The 16360-nt window shown below is 41.9% G+C and overlaps 1 protein-coding gene across 2 annotated transcripts in view; it reads right to left on the reverse strand.

Moving 5' to 3' along the window:
- The window catches only part of LOC106931389 (RNA binding protein fox-1 homolog 2-like), a 65491-nt gene extending 50039 nt beyond the window's left edge, over positions 1-15452 (reverse strand). Inside the window, exons 1-2 of one of the 2 annotated variants that reach the window (XM_088008148.1) lie at positions 14223-15450; positions 305-355 (exon numbers count right to left, since the gene is read on the reverse strand). In XM_088008148.1, the coding sequence (XP_087864274.1) occupies positions 305-355; positions 14223-14462 (291 nt within the window). In that variant the 5' untranslated portion in view covers positions 14463-15450. Of the gene's footprint in view, positions 1-304; positions 356-14222 lie in introns of both variants that reach the window. The other variant, XM_088008147.1, reaches the window with a different exon arrangement.
- Between the last annotated feature and the right edge of the window lie 908 nt (positions 15453-16360).

Here is a 16360-nt window from a genome sequence, read left to right on the forward strand (position 1 = left end):
TTGATATGAGCTGGGGAAAAAAGCAAAAACTGAATAAATCTGTAAACATACAAATACTTGTTTTTTTTTTAAATAGTACCCCAACTATAAAGAGATACATAAATTTTTTTCAGGAACCTTGAGCATCCAACGACGACGTGGTAAACACATAACTGCAGTAGACGTGACGTCTGTTCTGCCTTTTTTTTTTCTTTTTTCCCAGCTTTCAAAGCAGCCGGATGATGAAACCAACAGTGTTCGACTGAGTCAAGGATTCTCAAAGTTTATTGTTACTGAGATTTGCAAGCAAATAATAATCTCTTACCTGACTGTGAGGTGCGTATCCATGGAAACCGGGGTTTAAAGGCTCATTGTTCTGAAAAGAGACAACAGGAGGGATGAGAGCGGCGTTAAGTTGCTAGGCTTCTACAAATGAGTGGAAGGCAGCGCGATGGAGCAAAACTTTAAACGTTCTCAAAAGGCAAAAATAAATAACAAAAATGCACCATTACATTGTTGTTACTGAAAGTTTAACATTTTAGGCAATCAACATCATTAATTTGGGGATTTTAAAGATGCATTTTAAGAGCTGTTTTTATACGGTTTTATCATCCAACAAACAACTTAGGGGATTTTTGACCTTTGTGGATGAATTTGTTGAATGTTCTTCAACTCACAAAGAGTCTCAATTATGAATCAAAGCTAAAATATACATCTTTACCTGCACATTGTCCCACTTTTTGGAGTAATCAACAACGTTTAGGGAAAATTCTGGCTCAATATTTGACCAGTTTAAACATCGTATGCTGTATAAAGCTGCTCCCAGAATTAAATACATCACATTAAAATAAAAACAATAGCCTTATTGCTCAATAAAAACACATATTGCTAACCAGAATCGTATCAGGAGCTTGTTGACAGCTTTAAAAAAGTGTCCAGTTTCTCTGCAACTTGCTGAAGGACATTTGTCCAAATGTTACCGGAGGTCTATGCTTACATTTGAGTTTGCATGTATTACTTTAGGAATAAAGTGAAAAGTGTGCAACCAGTTCTTCTTTTCAGTAAACATCAAGCTTGGCTGTTGTAAAATTATTCCACCCTAAAAAGGAACAAGAGGTTCTTTAAAACGCTAAAATTAATGTTAAGCACCTTTCACACCCAAGCTGAGTAACCAGCTCTGCACACCAAGTCAACTTTCCCAAGAACTGTGATCCAGCCGACCCAACCAATCGGAAGCCACCGCCAGGACCGGGTTCCTCGACGACCCCCGCGCCCCCAACTCAGAAACCCACTGTTGTGGTTAATTGCTCTATAATTACTTTTAATTAGATTATTTCTGTCTCTCTTGCTCTTTTTATTTTCCTACTCCGTGCCGTTTCTGACCTGGCAAGAGGATCCATTGTTTGCCTCGGCGCTACAGTAGGTTTGGTGGGGGTTGGGGGTTTGGGTCTGGAACAATGGGGAAAGTTAACTAAATGATGATGTTTTGACAGCGGTAAGATGGAGAGGGAGGGTGAGAGAGAGAGCGAGATGACTCTGGGCCTGCTGGTACGTCTCGCAGAGAAAACACAACCGCCTGGTGAGTTTTATGTCTCTGCACTCGAAAAGGAGCCGAGACGCGAGTCTGGCTGAGCAGAAAGGAGGAGGGTGAGAGGGGAAGGCCTGGAGGGGTAACAGAAAGAAACACGTACGTGTCTGAGAATAACTATACACCCCAGTGTTGGGTAAATTTAATCAGGAAATATTAGAAATCCATGCGCTAACCAAAAAGAGAAAAAAAAAAGCAGATTTAGACTCCGAGGACTGTCAACAGAGTTAACCTCTTAGCCTCGACCTCGAGCCGCCCGCTGCGGGAATCGTTTCCTAATTGCTTTCAGCCAGCCAATCAAGGCCAAGTGTATGAGACTGAGGGCCATGATGACACAAAGTTTATATAAACAGACGGAGAAAAGGCTATTAATCCAGAAGAGCTCTCTGTAAAACTGGGCCTGGCAGAGAGAGAGAGGGGCTAATGGGAAACACAGATGTACAGACAGAGCTGTGTAGAGGAATCTGTACAGTACTGAGGCCCACCGAGTCAAAGCTTTGTAAAACAACATTCACTCCAATTAAAGCTGAGAGTCTTTTTTATCAGCTTTGAACGTGTAAAGATACAGTTTTGACCATTCTTCTTTGTAAAAATAGTTCATGTTCAGACGAGATGGCGGGTGATGCACATCTCATGGTGTTTTCACAACCGACAGTCCGGTAAACTTGGTTCGACTGGGTCATAACAGACCTGTCGCCATGGTATCCAGGCCACTCAGGTCTTCTGGTTCATCTCCAGACCCAGAACAAAACATGGAGAAGCAGCATTCAGTTCCAGAAAACCAGAAAACTGCTGAAACATTGACATCCTTACAATCAAGGATAGGAACCCATTTGTTTAGAGATTAATTTGGTTCAGAATAACGAACATTGATCAATATATGTGATGTTCATTTGTTTGATGATTTTGATGGTGGCATTTAACAAAATGTAACGTTTATTGCTTGTTTCATATTTGGCTACTGTGTGATATTTTATGGTGTAGAGCACATCGAACTGCCTTGTTGCTGAAATGTGCTACACAAACTTGACTTGACCAAATTTGCAACATTTGTTGCATTTTCAGCTGCTGCTGTTCCTTTTCGTACCTCCCCTTTGTCAAATGCCAGATATTAGAAATTGTTGTTTTTCTCTTTTGTCTTTGGCAGAAAACCACAAGCAATTTCTCCAGCTAGCGCTAGCCACACACATGTTCATTTTGGTTGCATTTACCCAAAATGCCCTGCGCTGCAGTCCTCTTCCTCTTTCTAGCGTTCACATATGCATTCGAACTGCACCAGAGTTCACTTGAACTTAGGTTTGTAGGTGGACCAGAGTTCACTTTTTTTTGTCCGCATCAGAGTTGGATTGTGCGTTCATACGTCCCCAAATGACTTTCTAGGCAAACAGACTAGAGTTTGATTAAAGCAGACTAAGTAGGGTTGTTGTAAATGCACCCTCAGTTTCCATTGCAGATAACTTATTGGGAGCGGCTATGTGTGTGACGTTATTGGGAAAGAGTAAAGGTACCTGAACATATATTCTCTCCAGATTTTTATGTCTCCTTAGATTTCACAATTTTGGGCTATTTTCACAAAATCTCAACTAAATACTTTCAATTCTGACAAAAATGTTTAAAAGGTTCAATTGTGCTGACTACCACAGGGCTCTGTAATGCTAATGCGGAGACCAATAAATACGTGTCTGGACGGTGTGTGCTTACTGAAAGCCAAATGATAATAGAAACAAGATGGTTTTCATAAAATGAGCCGAATTTGAAGGAAACAGATGGAAAAAAACAAACAAAAAATAACATTTTGTTATATGAGCTGTAAACTCAGACTGTCAGAGAAGCGGGAGTTGGGGCCCGTCCTCCCTTTTCCCCGCCTGAAACAGCTCCCTCTTTGTCTTTTCCCTCCACTTCCTGTTTCATCTGGAACCAATTTCCCCCTCGTGCCTCGTCCCCAGGGGGAACACTCTCCTTTACAGGCTCGCATTGAGCCGAGGACGAACCGCTGATGACGCGAGGGGCCGAGAACCTCGGATCTACGAATCCCGAGGCACGTTTTCCAGAGACGCTCTAAAACATCTGCAGCGCTTCTTCTGCATTTACCCCCAATTAACTCCTTCCCGTTAACCAAAAGGCCCCGAATGCGTCTTCCTCGGTCGACGTGAGGGGGTTCGTTTGACGCACTGGCGATGAGAAGTGAGAGGAAACCTTGCCACGCCGCAGAAACGCCAGCCGAAACGATCCCAAACCATCAAATTGTAGAGTCTCTGGAGGCTCCACGGTGAAAAAAGGAAAGAAAAAGGCAAAAAGAAGGGAGGAGTTTATGGAGGACAGAAAAACACAAGGAGGGAGAGAAGGAGGGGTGGATGAGTTTAGCAACATCTGGAATCAATCTGCTGGTAGAAGAAGGGGGAGCGAAGGGGGGGGAAGGACGGCAGAGAACGAAAGAAAAGAAAGGAGCAGATGAAAACAGACGAAGGAATGTGGGTGAAAATATGGCCAAAGTAAAGAAAGGGGAGTAAAATATTACAAAAAAAACATGAGCGAAACGGAGACAATGAGTCACAAGTAAAAAATGTCATGTGACTTACATTTTCTTAAAGGATGGGGGAAGGGGCTGGGGGTCTGTACTTGATCTTTGCCTTCTTTATTCAGACACACACACACACACACACATTATGCCTTTGATTCAAAGACTTTGAAGTATATTAAATAAGCGCAGGCATTTTTTAAGATGAAAAAAACCTCCAAAACTCTTATTTCTACAAACCATATGGCTTTAAACAATTTATTTTCCCCGCAACTTTTCGAAGGCGTTGGTTTCAGACTCCGCTGGCAGAGATCAGAAAAAGGCACAGACAGCCAGTCACACGCTTATGAACACGGCCGCCCACTCTCTCGGTCCCCGTCTCTTAACTCGACGCGAGGGCAAACCTGAAAGAGGGCGCCTGGCTTTATTTATTTTCTTTATCTCCCGCCAGCTATTTTAGGAGGGAGAGAACGAAAAAAAGTTGGGAGTAGCTGGAGCAAACTGCAAGGAGCGGGGTTGAACGTGGAGGCAAGGAGGGGGGAGAAAAAGGGAGCAGCGGTGGTGAAGGAAGGCGGAATGACATGAGGTCAACAGATGGTGAGAGAGGGGGAGGAGAGCAGGGCGGGAGGTGAGGGGGAGGCAGGAGGGTGTAATTAGGCAGGCTGCTGCAGGCATCCGGAGGTACCGAACAGAACAGCCCGCGGAGCGCAGCGGGACTCTGCCACCTGAGGCTGCCTTCGTGGTGCTAGGAACGACGTCGGATCTAAGGAAGCCCCACCTGCTGCCACTAACAGATACTTAGAGAAAAGACTCGAGTTTTCACTTGAGGCCAAGCTAAAACGTGCCCACGTTCAACTGAAATGCCGTAGATGTCGTTTCATGCATTCTGGAGTTTTTAACCCTTCAAAAAGGACTTCTTAGTGGTACGAAAGCGAAGGCTGGTCATGATAATATGCAGGAGAGTTAAGGCGCAGCAACCACCGGGTGCAGGGCACAGAAAATGAGGAATTTGCAAAGAAAGTTGCAAAACAAAAAAACTGATTTGAGTTAAATAATTTTCGGGTGAGCAGCGTATGCTACTGTACGATGGCGTGCCAGGGCCACTGTAGGTAGAAAAGAGGAGAGCATTTCTGCAGAAAAATCTAAGAAAATTAATAAAAAACGTGAGGACATTTATGAATTTGAATCGTCAAAAATTTGCTTGGGAAAAAAAAATACAAGCTTTTGAAATAAATCTCAGAAATCTTCTAGCGTAAATTCAAGATTTCTTGAAATAACTATTGTAGAAAGCCTAAAATATTGTTCTGTAAGCTATGTTGGTAAATTTTCAGTGACTGACATTAATCTTAGACAGTAGCTTAGCAACAGTCTGGGACTCTGATAACAGGACTTTGATCCACTACCAAGCTAAGAACACATCACCTCAGTCAACACGATGGTGCAGGGTTTCCCCCAGTATATTATAAGCCTGGCGGGCCACCAGGCCAAGCTTTGTTTATTTTAGATAGAGTTTTTTATACACCAGTGACCATAAGAATTAAGCTAGGCTTATAGCTGATGCATTGAACTTGGGCACAAGGGATTGTGCACCAATTGCATCATCCCTGCACCCGCCTTCTCGTGGACCTCTGAATCTTTGTAACTTTTAGCATTTTTTTAACACAAAAATACTGCAGGTCTCTGGTGGACTGTCCTAGCGCCCCTAACAACAGGCTTAGCAGGTTTTCTGGGGGGGAAATCTGTAGAGATCAAGAAAAACACAACTGTTGCCTTTGGAGATATTGATGAGATTACATCAGGCTAACTCAGAAGCATTTCTCTTTCACAAGTCTTCTTCGAGGTAAGCTTCAAATTGTCCGTTCTTATTCCCATCAACTGAATTTGAACGAGAATTGCCATCAAAATTACACTTCCGCGTAGATGTAACACGATAAGTTCAACCCTGAAACCAGATGTTACAAACTACAACAAACGCATTAGGGAGAGAGTTTCAGATTTTCAGCTGCGTTTTCCTTCATAAACCTTATATGATATACTTTCCCAACTCTCAACTATTGATTTTAAGTTATATCTGAGATATAGATCCCACCAAGGATGCACTGCTTAGATGTCAATCATTCAACAAGAGATCTCAGTAAGACCTTCAACTGCACCTCACTACATATCATCAGAAACATCATCCAAAGTCAACAAGCCGAAGCTGCAGAGAATCTTCCTCTACTGTAGCCATCCAGAGTAAGATTGACTCGTCATTCTTCCTAAAACAAAAGCCAAATTTTAAAGTCAGAAGAAATTAATCCAATTTTGCTTTCTGGCAAAAAAGGAAAAATCTTGTAGAGTAGGTACATCCATAGAGACGATTTCATTCATCCTATGATAAACATAAACCATTTCACTAATGCTAAAAGCTAGTATGAAATCAAGGCATAGCCAGATTTTTTTATAGGTTTTATTGGCTCTAGTGGCCTTTATCTGATAGTTAGTTGACAGGAAAGTTGGTAATGAGAGATGGAGAAGGACATGCGGCAAGGCTCACCAGGCTGGGAAGTGAACCTGCGATGGCCGCGTCGAGAACTAGGGCCTCCATACATGGGTTGTGCTTAACCCCTGCGCCACCACAGCACACCCCAGGTATAGCCAGGTTTTAAAAAGTTTCAGCACAAGTTACTTTTCCCGTTTTAAAGTCAAACAATTAGGTCACAGGGTACAACTTTTTGACGTGCAAAAACAATGGCGTAAACAAGCCCAAACGAACTAGATTCTTCAAGCACTTGAGGATTATTTTCATGCCATGGTCCGGCCTTGAGAAAACAAAATGTATTCACAGAACGAGACAGTCAGAGCCTCTCAGGTCGCTTTCTTTGAAGCTTCAGTTAATGCGTTTTCTGAGAGAGTGGGAGTCCTAGACATGACTGAACAACAGGATGTAGCTTTAGGGCACTCGCAGGACGGACTTATTGATGACTGTTTACTTCTCCGCTGCCTGTGTGGCCTGCGAAGAGCAGATCTTTGAACGTATCTGCAAACAGGTTCCTGTGGAAGCAGACTGCCTGTTTCTACAGGTAACAGACTGATTGACTAAAAATGTAGCGCGACAGAAATCCGAGCTATCGCTTTGGTTATTTGCACAAGTTTATTTCATATTCATCTATTTGTCTTTTTAATATATAAAACTGAATGAAACCCATGTCATGTCAGTCAAGTGCGAGTTTTGTTGCATAGTAACTAAAAGCAGATTTTCAGCAGAATATTTAAGAATGAAGTGTCAGTCTTGTTGAGCTGTCAATGATTAGCCCATTTTGCACCATCAATAAACACTGTGCTCTCTAGTTCATCGAACAGTTTCCCACACATAACGCAGTGACCTCCCACCTCTTCTCAGTGCTCACTTTGTCTCACCATTTGTCTCTTTTGCTCCAACAAAATAACAGGAAAAACTCTCATGCTGTGTTTTCTAGGATAAGTTCATACATTTCTGCAGCTCATTCCAGCTGTGAGAGAGAGCAACACTTTCAGGTGCTAACAGGAAGGGCTAACGTATTACAGCACATTACTTCCTTATCCTTTTAAGTCTGTAATCTCAGTTATGTAACGTCATGTATTTGGAGGCTTTATGAAAAACTAAGGGTCTACATGCTCTGGTTTTAGTAATGCTAGCTGCGCTAACCGCACTAATTTACCAATATGAGACGCCCGTTTTAATTGGACACTCAGAAAAAATGCCAACTCAATTGGCAACTCAATTATTTTGTCTTTATAGTAAACCAAGGAATCAGGCCAGTAACTTTTTAGCCCATATTCTGATAGACTCTAGAGGGCAGTGTAGAGCACCTAAGGCAACCGGTGCAGAAAAGGCGAGCACATCAGGCATAAATCAAGAGTTGGGGACCACAAACAGCTCAAATCCACAAATATTTAAGCTCCCCTCTAAAATTGTGTAGAACTGCCAATTTTAATAGTTCAAATACCAAACATACCTAAAGATTACAGCTGGGCATTTATCATATTGTTTTTCGCGGGGCTATAATTGCTCTGACCCACAGTTGCCACCATGCAGTTAGCTAAAACAAAAAGTTACAGTCCGTGTACTCACTTTCATTATCAGAACAGAACCACAAAATATGATAAAGCTTTAAGTCCAAATAGCCTACTCCTTTTAAGTTGTATTAGTATGCACAGTGGAAACCATAGATGCAAAAGTTAGCATCTATAGCCTTCCTTAGCGCTGCTCTTGGAGAACAGCCAATCAGAACCAAGGAAAAGAGATGGCATTACTGGATTGGACGACACAAAAATGCCAGCCAATAGCACGTCAGGTAGAATTGCACCTCATTATTTCAACTTCCCAAGCAGCGTTTTCTTTTTAATATTTTAGATGAGTAGAGAAATCTGTTCCACAGAAAACTATGCAAATCTCTTAATCCCCGACTAGATGGGGGTTCCTCTGTAAATAAATCATTTCGATACTGATGTCATATTTTGCTACATTATAGTTTTTACAGGGGAAACAGAACCAGCTAAAATTAGCATCCTGGCAGAGAAAAGCTTCAAAACAGCAGCAGTAATTCAGGAATCACATGAAGCTCAGACTCTGGAAAGTTTAAAGGTACATGGCAGCTTAAACCTTAAAGTTGCACTCTAAAGTTTTCATTGGTGTATTTGCATTTTTTATGTACTTCTGGCAATCTCCTGTGATTAAAGGTGCTGTTGCACGCATCATTCGTGACACTCGGGCTGCAAAGACAAAGCAGCGGCAGTGCATCACAGATGACCCCCATGTAAGGGAAACACTAAATTGACATTTGGCTGTGTGGGTGGGTGGAGATGGGAGCACATGTGACAGTTTGGGGGCAGCCTTGGGGAGGAGACAAGCGGGGAGTTGTGAGGCTGGAGGGGGGGAAGCTGTGACATGATGACCATAAAGGGAGGCTGAACATGCAAGCGGCACGCTAAGGAGCAGAACAGAGTGTCGTTCTACAGGAGCGAACACAGACACGCAGAGCTATTCTTGTATTCATGCAAACTCTCCCCTTTCTCCTCCCTCCTTTTTTATATCTAATTCTTCCTCCACACTTTGGCAATACAACTGCTGCACTTATGTAAACAAAGCAGCAGCAAAGTGAGCTGAACGAAGAGACAGAAAGAGAGAGAGAGCAAAAGAGAGACAATATGAGTTGAGCAACTTTTGTCTGGGCGAAATTTTTTAGCTTATCGCTGCCGGTTCAAAAGTCAAGGGTGACTCCGCTGCGCCGCGGCTCAAAGTTTAACAGCAATCATTAAACGGCGGTGGGGAACCTGAAGTGGGACGGTGGCGGGACTGGAGCTGACCTCCTGCGAATCAAAGCAGCACACTTATGCCAGCTCCACACCAGCAGTTCAACCCGGGGCTGTGTTGAGCTTATGCTCAGTGAGCGAAAGGGGAAAGCTAAAAAAATAAATAAATAAATCTGCAGATTACCTTCCAACCATTTCAAATGAAGTGGACAAACCTCTATTATTTTGGGGTGTTTTAATGCTCACTGAGAAAGGAAGAAAAAGTGTCTTAAATAGGACATTTTAGATCTTTTTTTAAGTAGCTACCAAAACAGAGACAGTAAGTTGTCAGTTTTGTTATCAACAATCTGCTCTAAATTTGATATGGATTATGCAGCAGCAAACCAGATTAATGTAACACAATGAGGCACTTGGGTTATTTCTTTTTAGTGCCAGGATCATGCAACAGAAGTTAAAATTGTTATAAAACAAAAAAATTGCGCAATTTTTCCTCCAGTTCACACACGTAGTTCAGATACCAAGATGGCCGACTGGACGTCCAGTGCAACAATCGCTAATCACATACTTTAGTTTATTAATAAAAACGTAGTGGCGTTTTCTCTTATTTTTATTGTTGTTTCTGTGTTTTCTTTTCCTCGTGATGCGATTTTTACTGTAAAGGGCTTTGGTCACCTTAGCTGGCTGTTGCTAAGCGCTATATATAAAAATGAATAAATCAATCACATTTCTAACTGTAGGGTGTTGAAATCTCCTTCAATGATTTTACTCCAATTTTTTTTTTTTTGTTTTTTTTTTTTGCATTTTGTCAACAAACATGGCAGTGAAACTACTATGTATGATTTTTGTAGATTTTTCAACTGGTGGAATAAACACTAGATTCATAGTTAAGTCAAAATTACAGGTGTGCAACATTAAAATCTGCAATGTGAAATATCACAATCACAAAGGATCCTGTTGATGGAATTTTGAACATTTCGCTATCAGTCCGATAAGTAATATCGAGATGAAGAATCTTTTTCCATCCCCATCTTATTGCTGTTTCTGTATGCGTTTCAGAGGGAGTTAGCCATGTAGCATTTGTGTTGTCATGTGACAGCCATAGTGATGCAGCACAGCATACTGCTTAGTTTTTAACTGAAACGAAGAAGCATATCGGCCCAAATTTTTAGATTGGTGCATCCGTAATCTATTATATCACATCCAGTCGTTCTACATGTATGGTATTAAATGTCTTCAGCTGGTCAGGCTTCTGGAGGCTATAGATGGGGATAACATTGCCTGTTTAGGCCTGAATTACTCAAACGTGTTAATCAGACTGGAGGTGAGGCTACTTTCAAAGGCACAATAAAGTAAAGCCTCCAAACAAAAATCATGACACAAAACCTTCACATTCAAAACTTTACATCGCTTCATTTTTGTACCAAATGTTCATTATCACACCTTTAAAAAGGGCTGGATACGTTTGTAATATTTTCACAAGAAATTGCCGTGAGTAGGCCTGTCACGATGACAAATGTTGCTGAACGATACATCGTACCAGAAGCTATTGCGATAAACGATAATTATTGTTGTTTTGAGATCATTTCCAAGTAATATTATTATGCTACTGGAATAATAATAACACAAGAACACATTCTCAGAGATCAATAAACTTGAAATGGTGATGAATATTTAAAACTGGAGCTGGAAGACATTTTAAATATCCAAAATAAATAAACAAAAACAACAAATAAAAAGAATGAAGAAGTCTCTAAACAAAACTGTCCTTGGAAAAAAAAAGGGGGTAAGTTACTTATTATCATCCAGTTTTGGTAGAAGATAAAAATGGAAATCCGAGCTGGTTTTACTTTATCATGCGATTACTTGATTTATTGTCTCTGTTCTGAAAGGCCGAGCCTCAACGATGTAGCGCTAAGGTAACTAAAAGCGTTCAGCTAATGGTAGGAAAGTTTCCATCCTGTGGGTCCAGAGCAGATTTTCAATGCCTGGCACTTAAATGGAGCGTATAAGGACTCCTTTATGGTTTGAAGTTTTGCTCAAAAAGCCACTTAAAAAAAATAAAAATCTGATGTTCCACTCTCAACATCAAAAACCTATAATATTCAGCTGCATTTTGCATTCCAGGCCCGGAGCGCGAATCCTAAACTGCATGCTGAGTAACCTTTAACATTCGCTGCCTAATATTACTCCGTCCAGCCCTCTGCTTCTTGCTTTGGCCCGTCACAGCGATCAGTCTGGCTAATGCCCTCGCCTAAATAAGCTTTGATCTCGTTAGCGCGACATAAAGCCTCTTTACTGCCAGCGATAGGACAAATCGGCTCTCTGGATCGGAGAGAGCGCGGCGCGCGCAGAGAGGGAGAGTTGGATGGGTGGGGGGCGGGGAGAGAACTGTAGTCCGTCCGCAGCACCGCCTCAAGGGTAAACATCAATACGGCCATCATGGAGCTGGATGGACTGAGAAATGGAAAGATAATCAAAAATGGCAGGGGAGGGGAGGAGGGGATAGCTCCACCTCATTGGTGGACTGAAAGGCTGCAAATCAGGAGTCAATTAGCAATCTGGAAATAAGCCTGAAGGGGGGAAGAGAGGGAGACAAATCAGAGGACATGCAGGAGGAAGAGGGGGGAACAAATGGAGGAGGCTGCATTCTCATTTATTATTACAGGCAAACTGGAAGGTCAGCAGCCTCAGTGGGGATCCTGCGGTGATCACCCACCCCGAGCTCATCACCTCCGTCCTGACCGGGATTGTACGTCTCAAACGTTTTTTTTTTTCTTTTTTTAATCCTCTATAAAGTGCTTCTCATTTTTATCACCGGTTCTCCTCCTTTCTCCAGGCCTTTATTTGGTCCACCGGTTCCCAAACACATCCCCGCGACTCTCCTTTCCTCTCTATATTTGGTGCATTTCAACCGCACGCGACACTTCCCCTCTTCCTCTCCCACCTCCTCCCCTCTATACCCCGCACCTCAGACTTTCATCCGTTTCTGAAACTTTATCCATCTACAGATCGTTTTGTCCTTCGTCTGCGCAGGTTGTTCCATCATTCTTCCACCCGTTTGTTCAGTCGTTTCTCCTTTGGTCCGCCTCCACGCGGTCGCAGTCCGATGCGACTGGAGACGCACAGATTCCCGTTTCAGACCACTACCGATTTTTTTCGCCATTCTGATCGGCCGGCACTGACTCTTTTTGTTTTATTATTCTGAACACAATAACACATAAAAGTGGAAAATAACTGGATTGAATTCATCAGGCCCTTCGTATCTAGTCTCTATTCAGCTGGCTAACCTCATTTTCCTATTGGCCGATCAGGAATCGGCCGATATTTAAATACGAATTCAAACTAATCTCCCAGTCATCCCACCGTTGCCAACTTAGCAAGTCTGCTGCCAAATTTAGCGACTTTTCAGACAAAGAAAATCGGAATTTTAAAAATCTGTGATCGGCCAGAAAACTGCGATCGGTGCACCACTCCTACTTCTTCATTTATTTTTTGGTATCCTCAATATTTAAAACCCAGTCTGTGGAACAGAACAGTCAAATCCAGACTGAAATCTTCTACATGTCATCTCTAGATTTTGATTAATTTGACACCTTTATTCTAACATAAAAAAATAGTATATATATATATATATATATATATATATATATATATATATATATAAGACAATTTCCACGTAACTGTGTGACATCTACTTTTCAAAATCTACAAATGTTTCCAGGCAGCCATATTTGTTAAGGCTAAGAAAGTCACAGTGTCTTTCAAACAGCTGACCAGCAATGCACAGCAGTGTAAACTCTCCAGCTTTATCTGCACTCTCATTCAAGTCCTAGCTTGCTGCTCTCGCGCTTAGGAACTTCGCCAGCGTCTTCTTCGGATTCGCTTACGAGGAGATGACCTCTGACCCTCCACTACTCTCGGCTCCGTTCCTTTGGCTCTAAAAACACAGCACGTCCCCGTAACTACTGGATTAGAGCAAGAATGTCAGCTGTAAAAAATAAAAATAAAAAAAAAAGTAAAAATACATACGCCACGCATTAGTAATGAATAGCAACAGATCCAGATAGAGCGAGTGAGAGGCGCATCCTGAAGCCCCCCTGGCTCGTCGCAACCACAGATTATTCCAGCGAGGAGGCTGATGCTCTGCTGTCTCAGCTGTGGAGTCATGAAAGCAGGGAAGACCCGTTTAAGGAGACGCCCCCCCCAGTCCCCTACACCACCCTGGAGCCCCCTTTTGCTCCTTCAAGCCTCCAGCAAAAAGACTCTGCTCTTTGTCTTTCGCTGGGGTTGACCCCTCCCCCAATCCTGTCGTCTCTCCCTCTCTCTTAACACCTAGCCACATTAAAGCAGGAGGTGATGGTGGGGCATTGGGGTGGCACAGGGGAGGACGAAGTGATTAATTACATTCCTATCAGGATCATCATTGCAGGTGTTTATTTTCAGTGCGAATATAAAGAAAAATGTATTTACAGTGCCTTGCTGACTGTGAGGAAGGCATGATGAATGGCTCTGATCTGTGCTGGGCTGCTGTCTGTCATAGCAATGGAGCCTGTATCATATTACCTTTGTCTGGGTTTGCTCCCTCACTGAGCTCAGGCTCAGGATCTCAACAAAGAACATCTAGCTACTGCTTGATAAAAATGTGTCGCTTTCACTCAACACATTCATTTTGTTGAAAGTGCAATTTGTTGAACATTATTGATGAGACAGAAGCGGCCTTTTTGATTTATATATATATACAAATATATTTTAGTGTTGCTCACTAGATGGCAAGTATGAAAAATATTACACAAGATTTTAAAAAAATACATATAATAAAAAATAGATACAGATGTGACTAACGGGTTCTTTGTGTTTACATACCTGTCCGATCTCACCGTCTATCCTTGGTCTCTTGCATTCCGCTCCGGTCAGGTCAGTCAGGGCAGCGGCGGTCTGAGCGTCGGGCTCCGGGTCTCCGCGCTTCATCCCCCGGACAACCGCGGCTCCGGCGGCCGCGTTCGGATGCGCTCCGCCGGCCGCCGTCTCGAGGTCCCTCTCGCGCTCCATTATTCCCCGATTAACGGGCAGCATTATAGATGCAACGTCGGTCGACATTAACATTGGACGGGGGACAGTCAGTGATGAAAAGTCTGCTCCTCTTTTTTTCCTCCTGCTTTCTTTCCCCTTTTATTCCTTTGTTTTCTCCTCCACAGCTTGATATTCACTAAAAGCTTCGGACGGATAATATTGAACAGATTTTCATCAATATGGAAAGCTCGCTCTGTTTATTGTCTAACTTGGCGTTGGTTATTACAGACAGACCATAATGACCATATTAAAATCTTGTCCAAACAACAACAGAAAGACCAGCCTTTATCGGAGAGGGGGGGAAAAAGTGAAATGACGCCAAACAGTGACCTATTTTAATAAAGATCACACGTCCGACTCTCGGGTGCCTGACAAGCTAATTAGCTAGCTACCATTAGCTAGCTCGCTAGCATTACATTCCGCTAGCTCTCCTTATAAATGTGGCTCTGAGAGCACACTGTCGCTGCCAAGAATGGAAAATGTTGGAAATTAGCTGAGCGTAATACTACTCCGTATGCGCCGCCACTCAGTCCTCTCTGCTCTCCCCCTCCGCTGGATGTGCTTCTGCATTAAACTCCTCCGTGGGTCCTACCAGCCTTCCCTTCGCCTTCGCAGCCTCCTTGTCCGTTCCCTCGCCGTGCTCTGCCGTGGATGAGTCTTGGCGTGCCGACCTGGCTGCCGACGGTACACGATTTCCTCTGGTCTGAGTCCCAGGCTCGTAGTGTGGAAGGCGAGACGCGGTCCGCCGACCTGGGATCAGATTTCTCCGCTGACACCGGGATAAGAGAGCGGAGACTGTGAGTCGAGGTGGGCTGGTCTGAGGTCTGCGTTTTTCCCCGAGTCTCCTTCTCCTCCTTTTTCCCTAAACCTCCACCTCCCACAGCTCCCCACCGCCGCCTCCTCCAATGCTCCCTCCTCCTCCATGATTGGTATAAATTGTTATAGGGGCGAGAAAAACAAAACAAAACAAAACAAAAAAAAAAACAACGAAGGCAGTTGTGTTTTGTTTAATTTTTTTTTTACATGAAACCCACAAAACTATGTTTAAAATAGAATAAATAACACATTAATATATATATAAAATTATATACTTTAGAATGTTTACGTGTATCTATAAATAAGCTATCATTTGATATCTACAATAATATTGCTGTGGTTGAGGTATTAGAACTACTCAATATAGCCACTTTTTTATTTTATTTATGTAATAGATGCATTCATCATATTCTCAATAAATATAACACGCTTTATAAATATACCTGTAATCACTTATTTTTTTCCCCATCTACTCAAATCAAATTTCAGACCTAAATACATTTTAAAAAGAATTTCACCTCAGTCAGTTTTGAACGGAATATTTAATATTTTAATATGTGCTCGAATAAAAATATCAAACATAAATACATACATAAATTAGCTGTTGTGTCTGCTTTTTTAGACAAAAATAGAAATGGTTAATATTTCATATTTATCTGACTGGTCAATGCTCTTTAAAATGTTTTATGCTGATATTTTAATATGTACACAAAGTAAATTAAAAATGTAACAAAAACCCGTCAGATTACTGTTATTTCATGTTTATCCTACTCAAATTTAACTCAGTTTAATAAATCACTTAATAATTAGCCCAGGTGTTGCTTTATTTTAATCTTTTTAAATTTTCTTAATATGTTTAAATTTTCTAAGTGTATTCTAAATAAAAAATGAACCAGACAGAGCCCTTCTCTTTGCCTTCAATTGTATTATTTACTTATTTTTTTTGTGTACTTAAGGTAACTTCAATCATAAATACAATAAATAAATAAGCCAGATTGATCAGTGACTTTTACTTCCACACGGTTAGCATAGATTTTATATGTTTTTTAATGTTCTTGCGCCCCCTGGTGGTCGTAAAATGACAACATACCGAAAGAAATTATTTATCCGAAAGT

This window comes from Poecilia mexicana, unplaced genomic scaffold (genome assembly GCF_051168715.1).
Source record: "Poecilia mexicana isolate PSO_F unplaced genomic scaffold, ASM5116871v1 scaffold_8, whole genome shotgun sequence".
Taxonomy (NCBI): Eukaryota; Metazoa; Chordata; class Actinopteri; order Cyprinodontiformes; family Poeciliidae; genus Poecilia; species Poecilia mexicana.